The following is a 10,022-nucleotide window of genomic DNA, read 5'->3' on the forward strand; positions in this document are numbered from 1 at the left end:
TTCTACTCCAGGAAAAAAAACAGTAAATGTGAAAAAATTTGTATTTGACCTTTTTTTACGCAATAAACAGCAAACTTTGATAATAAAAATAGAAACATGCTAAAAATGAAAGTCCCGTTTGGAATGAAAATAAAATGTAAAAAAACCAACTAATATTGGTGTTTGGTGTCGATGTTTTCTGCAGTACCTGCGGACTCCAACCTTTGAGGAAGAAGTCAGTCTATGGAAGGATTTCCTGGATAATAAGGTTCTCCTGTCTTGCGGGAAAGCCTTTGAATGTTCGGAGCCCGGTTGGTTCAGGATTATATTCTCAGACAAGACCCACCGGCTGCAGTTAGGTAAGTGCTCGGGGGCCTGCCCCTTGCTTGACGTCTACGAGCTCCAGAAGCTCGGTGTTGCTGAAGCGTGGCTCCTTAGTTTTGGCCTTGTTTTGGCTCATGTGTTGGAAATGGAGCAGTAGGGAGAGTTGTCTGCTACCTCCATTATGCCCTGCCTCTTCTTAAAGGGGTTGTTGAGGACTTAAATATTCAAACCATATGAGCTCCCAGCTCTTCACACATTCATATATATATATATATATATATTTTTTTTTTTTTGCATCAGCCCATTTCAGTAAGATTTTAATTGGGTGCAATGGCAACACCCTCGTTGCTCCAGGGGCTAGTTTGCATAAAATTGAAAGCCTTATTTCTCAGAAATGGGGGCACGGACAAGGTGCAGATCTGAACATGCAGCTGTTTCAGTTACAGGTATTTGATGGCAGACCCCCTTTAATTCACTGGTATATATTGGGAATTAAACCTCAGATCTCCTGTGCAGCAAGCAGTAGCCTTACCCACTGCTGTATAGAGATAGCACTGTATTTTCTGTGTCTAGCAGCTCCTAAATAGTATTACTACCTATTTAATGTTATGCCTGTGAAGAAAACAGTAAGGCCTCTTTCACACGGGCGTTGCAGGAAAAGGTGCGGGTGCATTGCGGGAACATGTGCGAGAAAAATTGCGCATGTTTGGTACCCAAACCCAAACTTCTTCAAAGAAGTTCAGGCTTGGGATCGGTCTTCTGTAGATTGTATTATTTTCCCTTATAACATGGTTATAAGGGAAAATAATAGCATTCGCAATACAGAATGCATAGTAAAATAGCGCTGGAGGGGTTAAAAAAAAAAGGAAAAAATAATTAAACTCACCTTAGTCCACTTGATCGCGCAGCCGGCATCTCTTCTGTCTCCTTCTTTGCTGATTGCAGGAAAAGGACCTGTGGTGACGTCACTCCGGTCAAAGAAATTTACTAAAAAAGGCCTGGGAGACAAATACGGCTATGCTATGTCCAAGCATCGCCTCTACTTGCACGGCTAGAACTCTGTCCGTCTGGTTGAATCAATTAGAACAACACTTAGCAGCCGGTACCCCAAGGGAGGAAATCTTTGCCTCCCTACCTATTTTAAAAAAGGCATCCAATTTTTTGGCAGACGCCTCTGCTGACTTAGTAAAATTCTCCGCTAGATCAGCTGCTCTGTCTAACGCGGCTCGTAGAGCAATCTCGCTGCGTTCATGGTCAGGTGATGCTGGATCAAAGAACCGCCTTTGCTCGATCCCCTGTGAAGGAGATTAGATGATATCCTTGAGAAGGCCTCAGATAAGAAAAGAGGGTTCCCCCCTTGAGAATCGCTATTTTAACCAAAGGCGGTCCTTTCAAAATCAGAAAAAATCGAGGCTGGATCAGAAGAAAAAAGAAGGTTCTAGGAAGTGGCAACCTTCTAAAGGTCGAGGAAAGGGATTCCTGTTCAATCCTGAGAACTCCTCCCGTCCCAATAAAGGACGCCATAAGCTATGTCGGGGGAAGGCTAACCTTTTTCATCTCAGCCTGGGAAGAAACAGGGGCTTTCCCTTGGGTGATATCTACTCTAAGAGAAGGCCTAAAATAGAGTTTTTATCCCCTCCCCCGGATCGTTTTTTTATAAACACAAAGCTGATTCAAAAAGAAACAATCTTGTCTAGAAACAGAGATCTCTTCTCTTATAAACAATAAAATCCACTATAAACGTACTCCCTCAGGACTGTTTTATGGTGACCTTGGACCTCCAGGACGCCTACTACCATGTTCTGATGTGCCAAAGTCACCAGAAATATTTAAGAATCGCTGTCTTTCTAGGGGATCAGTTACACCACTTCCAGTTCGGAGCTCTCCCATTCGGACTCTCTTCGGCTCCAAGAATATTTTCAAAAGTCATGTCAGAGGTCACGAAATACCTTCACCTAAAGGGGATTCTGATTATACCATATTTAGACGATTTTCTGATCGCTTCACCTTCGGAAGAAAATCTGTGATCCCACCTCTTTCAGGTGCAAACATGCCTTACCACCCTAGGGTGGATTATAAACTTTAAGAAATCAGACCTGTCGCCGGACCGAAGAAAGCTCTTCTTGGGAGTGCTCCTAAATTCTCATCTTCTATTGTCCTTTCTACCCCTAGAAAAACTGAACAATCTACTTCAAAAAGTAACTCTGTTCTGCAGCCACCTTCCTCCATCAGGAACATTATGACCATCCTAGGTCTTCTGACGGCTACAATTTCCTCGGTCAGATGGGCTCAGAGTCGCACAAGAGTCCTTCAGGCCTTCCTCTTATCTTCTTGGGATAGAACAAATTCTGCCCTAGAAAAGCATGTGCTCATTCTAAATTCCGTAAAGAGGTCCTTAATGTGGTGGAGAATAGACAAAAACTTACGGAAAGGAGTCTATTGGCGTCAAGAAAAGCAAATGATCGTGACAACAGACGCCAGCGGTTCAGGACGGGGAGGTCATTTGGAGGGAAGAGTAGTTCAGGGCAGATGGGGAGAAGATATGTTACATGCTTCTTACAATCTGAAAGAACTCTCAGCCATCTAGAGTCATCGTCTCCCTTCACACTCCTTCATCTCAGAAACACGTAAAAGTATTATCAGACAACACCACGGCCGTCGCCTACCTGAGGAGCCGTTCTCTACAGGCAGTGTCTCAAAACATCTTTCATTGGGCAGAAAGGAATCTCTTTTCTTTAACAGCAGTCCATGTGAAAGGAGAGAACAAGGTAATAGCCGATTTCCTCAGTTGGACTCTGAAGGAAGGAGAATAGTCCCTGAATCCTGAAATTTTTCGGCAGATCTGCAAAAAATGGGGAATCCCGGATCTAGATTTATTTGCCACAAGGGACAATAGGCAGACCGAAAAATGTCGCTCCCTCTCCCGACTGGTACAGCCGTTATGGGTAGATGCGCTACCCCAGCCATGGCCGAAAGCACTTTTTTATGCCTTTCTACCTTCAATTTGATTCTAAGAACTCTTATGAAGGTGGAGGAGGAAGCAGCTCAAGTGATATTCATCGCCCCTTTCTAGCCAAGGAGGTCTTGGTTCCCCCTGTTACTCAGGTTGTCTGCAGGAATATTCTGGACCCTTCGATTTACTCCAGACCTTCTTCACCAGTGACCAATATTCCATCCCAGAGTAAATCAACTCAACCTGACTGCCTGGTGGCTGAACGCCTTGCCTTAAAGAAAAAGGGGTTGACGGATACTGTAATCTCTACAATGTTATTGAGCCGGAAGCCTATAACATTTAAGAACCTGTAACGTCCTTTTCAAAAAATTGCCTTTCTCCAGACATTCCTCAGGTTCTTAGTTTCTTGCAGGTGGGTTTGGATAAAGGTCTCCGACGATCAAGGTACAAGTCTCAGTGTTAAGTGCCTTTCTGGATGAGAAATTGGCGGATTCTCCGCTCATCAAGCGTTTTTTTTAAAGGGGCCGACGAGTCGTTCCATCATTCCCCCTTAGGACCTAAACTTAGTTCTCTCAGTTCTGACCAATTCATCAAATTTCTTTAAAGATGCTCCCCTACAAAACGTTTAGTTCTTGTGGCGATAACAACTGCTAGGAGTGTTGGAGAAATCCAGGCGCTTTCTCACAAGCCTCCATATCTTACAGTCCTGGACGACCGCATAATTCTCAGGCATTGTCCTTCCTTTCTACCTAAGGTCGTCTCCAAGTTTCACTGTGAGCAAGAAGTGTCGTTACCTTCCTTCTGCCCATCTCCAACTACGGAAAAAGATAAAACATTCCACAACTTGGACGGTAAAAGGAGCGTATTGTCCTACCTACACACCACAAGTAAATTTAGGCCGTCCGATCATCTTTCTCCAATATCAAAGTCCGAATAAAGGGCAAGCGGCCAGCAAATCATCCATAGCAAGATGGATCATAGACGTTATTGCTTTTGCCTATGTGCAGAGAAATCTTCAGCCCCCTTCTGGAATAAAAGTCCATTCTGCTAGGGCGGTATCATCTTCATGGGCAGAATCTACATCAGTAACTCTAGACCAAATCTGCAGGGCAGCCACGTGGGCAAGCCCTATTACTTTTTTCAATCATTATAAATTGGACATTCTCAGGAACCAGGATTTGTCCTTTGGCCGCAGGGTCCTGTCGGCTGCGGTCCCTCCCTAATGTGAAATTACTCTGTTAACCCTCCTGTAAGTGCCGTTGTGGAGGCGGCGGTGAAAAGAGATAATTACTCTTACTGGTAATTGGTTTTTCCAATAGCCTCCACAACGGCACTGGGATCCCCCCCCCCCTTTTTTTTTTCTTTGATTTTGCCATCTTCAAATGATGTAATTGTTGATATTAATACATATTTTTTGCTTGCATCATTTCCGTGTCCTCTCTTATTGACTGAATAGGTAAGGAGAGGAGGCCCTTTAAATCATGTGCTTCTGCGTTGTCTACTGTCCTGGGGGTGGGGACACCCTCCTGTAAGTGCCGTTGTGGAGGCTATTGGAAAAAACTATTACTGGTGAGAGTAATTATCTTTTACAAGACAATGGTGCTTTAGGCCCAAACTGAAGGGATTACAGGAGAGCATCACCCCACAATTTTCTACCCATTTTCTCCTGAATACAGTAACACCCCATTCTTGGTCGTAAACTGCTGTTTGGGGATACGCCAGGGCTCAGAAGGGAAGGAGCGGCACCTGGATTTTCTAACATGGAATTTGCGGAAATGGTTTATAACAGCCATAACTTTGCTGTGTGAGGGCTTATTTTTTGTGGGACACGTTGAACTTTTTATTGGCACTATTTTGGGGTACATTTGACTTTCTGATCGCCTTTTATCTAATTTTTTCGGAGGTGAGGTGGGCACAAATTGATAGAATTTTTTTATTTTTTTTTGGGTGAGGTTCGCCATGTGGTATATATGATATGAGAACTTTATTATGTCGTTTGATGCGATTATGGCGATACAAAATCTATGTAGTTTTTTAATGTTTTACTATTTTTGCATAATAAAATCACTTTTTTGAAAAATCTGTTATATTTCGCATTGTCATATACTAACATCCATAATATTTATATTTTTCTGCCAACACACAGTGCTGCCCATAATTATTCATACCCCAGGCAAATTTTGACTTAGTTACTTTTATTCAACCAGCAAGTAATTTTTTGACGGGAAATGACATAGGTGTCTCCCAAAAGATAATAAGACGATGTACAAGAGGCATTATTGTGGAAAAAAAACATTTCTCAGCTTTTGTTTACATTTGAGCAAAAAGTGTCCAGTCCAAAATGATTCATACCCTTCACAAACTGTCACAGTCTGTGGGAAAATCAAAAGTTCTAAACCATTCCAAATAGTCCAAGCTGTTCTAAAGCATCATAATTACCCTGATTAATTGGGAACAGCTGTTTTAATCAACTCAACAGGTGAAAAACAGCAGCTCTCTGCAGTTGGTTTGTGGACAGTCATGGCTAAGACAAAGGAGCTCAGTGAGGACCTGCGGCTGCTCAGAAGTCAGGAAAGGGCTACAAGGCCATTTCTAAATGGTTTCAAGTTCCAGTGGCTACAGTGCAAAGTATTACTAAAAAATACAAGATGTTCCGCACTGTGGAAAATCTCAGAGGACGTGGTCGGAAGCCAAAAGTGACACCTGTGCTGGCCAGGAGGATAGTTGGGTGAGAAACAATCCAAGGATCACCACCAAGGCCATCCTGGTAAATCTGGGCTCTGCTGGTGGCAATGTCTCAAGGAAGACAATCCAACGGACACTGCAAACGGCTGGGTTCCACGGATGCAGACCAAGGAGGACGCCACTTCTCCAGATAAGGCACACAAAAGCTCGCTTGGCCTTTGCAAAAGCTCATCTGGACAAAGAAGACGACTTCTGGTCTTCTGTGTTATGGTCAGATGAAACAAAAATGGAATTGTTTGGTCACAATGATGTTTCCTTCATTTGGCGTAAAAAAGGAGAAGCCTTCAACCCAAAGAACACCATCCCCACTGTCAAACATGGTGGTGGGAACCTAATGCTTTGGGGGTGTTTTTCAGCCAATGGACCAGGGAACCTAATCACAGTAAACGGCACCATGAAAAAAGAGCAATACATGAGGATTCTCAACGACAACATCAGGCCGTCTGCAGAGAAACTTGGCCTTGGGCACCAGTGGACATTTCAGCATGACAATGACCCAAAACACACAGCAAAAGTGGTGAAGAAATGGTTAACAGACAACAACATTAACGTTTTGGAGCGGCCCAGCCAGAGTCCAGACTTGGATCCAATTGAGAATCTGTGGAGGGAGCTAAAGATCAGGGTGACCCTCCAACCTGAAAGACTTGGAGCTCATTGCTAAAGATGAATGGGCAAAAATACCTGTGGAGACCTGCAAAAAGCTGGTCTGCAATTATAGGAAGCGTTTGATTGCTGTAATGGCCAATAACGGCTTTTCTATTGATTATTGAGAAGGGTATGAATAATTTTGGACTGGACACTTTTTGCTTAAATGTAAATAAAGGCTGAGAAATGTTTTTTTCCACAATAATGCCTCTTGTACATCGTCTTATTATCTTTTGGGAGGCACCTATGTAATGTCCCGTCAAAAAATTACTTGCTGGTTGAATAAAAGTAACTAAGTCAAAATTTGCCAGGGGTATGAATAATTATGGGCAGCACTGTAGATGTTTGAGGGCTTTCCATTTGCTGGACAGGCTGTACTTTTTATTGGTACTGTTTTCGGGTACATATGGCTTTTTGATCACTTGATATTATGTTTTTTGGAGGGTGAGATGACCAACAAAAGCTGTTTTGTTGTAATTTTTATTTATTTTTATGGTGTTTACCTGATAGGGTAGATCATGTGACATTTTTATAGAGCAGGTTGTTACGGACACGGCAATAACAAATATGTATATCATTATTTCTATTTTTATATATATATATATATATATATATAGACCATGGGGGTATATCGCTAGGATATGCCGCCATTGTCTGATAGGTGCGGGTCCCACCGCTGGGACCCGAACCTATACCGATGACAGAGCGGGGAAAGGTGGTGGAGGGCGCATGTGCTTGGTATGCTATAAAGAGGCCATTGTGCTAGTCCAGTTGCCGCTCTCCCTTCAAACAGCTGTTCAGCGGGGTGCTGGGAGTCGGACCCCCACCTGTCTGATATTGATGACCTACACGAGCATACACCGATCATCGAAAATGATGTTATGAGTAACACTAAATGCAGTCGGAGAGCCCTGGGGTCCTTCAATAGACCTCGAGCTGCCTGCCTACCTATACTAGCAATGACCGTTGATCACGTCATTGAGGTTTCGTGTGACACGATCAAAGGAGCCCCCCCCCCTCCCCCCACATAGTCTGTCTTTTTGAATGCAATGATCAGCATTGTTCGTGGCATTTACTTGCGATCAGCTGGACGGGTATGCTTACAGTGAGCATTTCCATACTGCGTCCTCAAAAGGGTTAATTCCACCCTTGTAATTAGTCCTGACTTCTTCACCATCTATAATGCACTCAGTATAATCCATTTGCAGCTAATTGATCTTCCGCACTTATCTCTCGTTAGTACAGTCCAGTTACAGTAAGCAATGACTTATTCTAGTTCTCTTAAAGGGGAACTCCAACATGGAGATCTGAATTCTCTGACCCAGCATTAGTAATGCATAATGGTTACAGAATGGTTCTCCAGATACCATCTGAATTGAAGCAATGAATGTTTCTATTCACTGACAGCAAGCAGAGATCTTTGAGGTATGTTGGAATTGTTCACGATTGAAAGTGATCACGAGACCCCCATGATCACTCGTACAGGGTCTTGAGCCCCCCCTTCTTCTTTCCGATCTTGCACAGTTGTGGTGAGGAAGAGTCTGCGCCCAGGTGTACCCCTGTGTTAATTTTGGCGTACCCTCCTTTAAATGTAGACCACGCAGCTTCTATAAGCGCACTGGTAGGAAGGAGTCCTGCACTAAGCTGCTTACAGTTACAGCGTTTACCTGCAGTCACCACTAGGGGGAGCTCACTGCAGAGACAACTTCCCATTGAGATCGTGTAAATCCGGATGCACTCAGCTCCCCCTAGTGGTATTTACAGTGTGAAGTGAAGCAGGGGATTTGGCGCTTTTTGTTTGACAACCCCTATAAAAATGTGTTATTATAGTGGACGCTTGTGCATTTTTTGGGGGAAGGGTCCATTCTAGGCTCGTCCTATCTGTAAACACCCTTTCCCACTATTAGGACTCCCTCTAACAATCCACATTCCTTATTTCCTCTCATCAGGAATGCAGCGGATCCGCAAGGTGCTTGAAAGGAGGGAGAAAGAGCTGCAGATAGAAGAGCAGAATCCCGTAGAAGAAGACGGCAAAGCGGACAGCACAGACGAGGTCATCTACGTGTCTAGTCACCACGAACCTTCAGGCTCCAACCTGAGCGACCTCATCGTTCAGCTCCAGAACCAGATGCGATCGTCCGACTGGCTGCGGCGAAACACGGCGGAAAACTTTGCTCAGCAGAACCCGGAGGTTTTCCAGGTGTATAGCAAATATGTGGGAAAGCAATGAGGCAGATGGGGCCGGGGCGGTGTGTCTTCTGGAGTCCTGTTCCTGTCAGAATAGACTGTATAGGTGCTTCCATCTTGTATGGCCCATCGGAAACCAGTTCAGGATGGCTCCGCTCCAGCTGTTTGCAGCTTCTATGAGTGGCTACATAAATATGGCTGCCAGAAGACCTATTTGTATGACCTGAAGATCGGGGGCTCGTCTGTATCGTTGGGGCCAAGTAACTGGAAATGTAACCAAAAATAATCTGTAGCACTTAATGTACTGAATATTTGACACATGCCCCCGACTTGTGCTAAACAGAGTATTCTCCTGCATTCGGTCTGTTTCATTCTTCATAAACTTCGTCAGGACCGGACCATAGAATGTGTCGGCAGATAAGAACCATTTGGCCCATCTAGTCTGCCCAATACCATCAGCATCATGGAGGACATTTGACATCTCTCTGCAAAAGAAAAGTCCTAAAATGTGTTTTACAGTCATGGCCGAAAGTGTTGGCACCCCTGAAATTTTTCCAGATATTGAAGTATTTCTCCCAGAAAATTATTACAATTACACATGTTTTGTTATACACTTGTTTATTTCCTTTGTGTGCAATGCAAAAAAACTGAGAAAAAAAAAGCCAAAAATGATATCATTTCATTCAAAACTCCAAAAATGGGCCGGACAAATTTACTGGCACCCTCAACTTAATATTTCTTTGGAAGAAATAACTGAAATCGATCCCTTCCTATAACCATCCACAAGCTTCGTACACATCTCTACTGGTATTTTGGACGACTCTTCTTCTGCAAACTGCTCCAGGTCTCTCAAATTTGAAGGTTGCCTTCTCCCAACAGCAATTTTAAGATTTGTCCACCGGTGTTCAATGGGATTTAGATCTGGACTCATTGCTGGCCACTCTCCAGCGCTTTGTTCCCATCCATTTCTGGGTGCTTCTTGAAGTACAGTACAGACCAAAAGTTTGGACACACCTGCTCATTCAAAGAGTTTTCTTTATTTTCATGACTATGAAGGCATCAAAACTATGAATTAACACATGTGGAATTATATACATAACAAACAAGTGTGAAACAACTGAAAATATGTCATATTCTAGGTTCTTCAAAGTAGCCACCTTTTGCTTTGATTACTGCTTTGCACACTCTT

The 10,022-nt window shown here is 43.5% G+C and overlaps 1 protein-coding gene across 4 annotated transcripts in view; it reads left to right on the top strand.

Moving 5' to 3' along the window:
* ACCS (1-aminocyclopropane-1-carboxylate synthase homolog (inactive)) overlaps nucleotides 1-9,317 on the top strand; it is a 66,669-nt gene extending 57,352 nt beyond the window's left edge. For all 4 annotated transcript variants that reach the window (XM_040408854.1, XM_040408853.1, XM_040408856.1 and 1 more), the window contains exons 15-16: nucleotides 185-338; nucleotides 8,596-9,317. In XM_040408854.1, the coding sequence (XP_040264788.1) occupies nucleotides 185-338; nucleotides 8,596-8,876 (435 nt within the window). In that variant the 3' untranslated portion in view covers nucleotides 8,877-9,317. The remainder of the gene's footprint in view (nucleotides 1-184; nucleotides 339-8,595) is intronic.
* The last annotated feature ends 705 nt before the right edge of the window (nucleotides 9,318-10,022 follow it).

The sequence above is a fragment of the Bufo bufo genome, chromosome 10, assembly GCF_905171765.1.
Source record: "Bufo bufo chromosome 10, aBufBuf1.1, whole genome shotgun sequence".
Classification (NCBI taxonomy): Eukaryota; Metazoa; Chordata; class Amphibia; order Anura; family Bufonidae; genus Bufo; species Bufo bufo.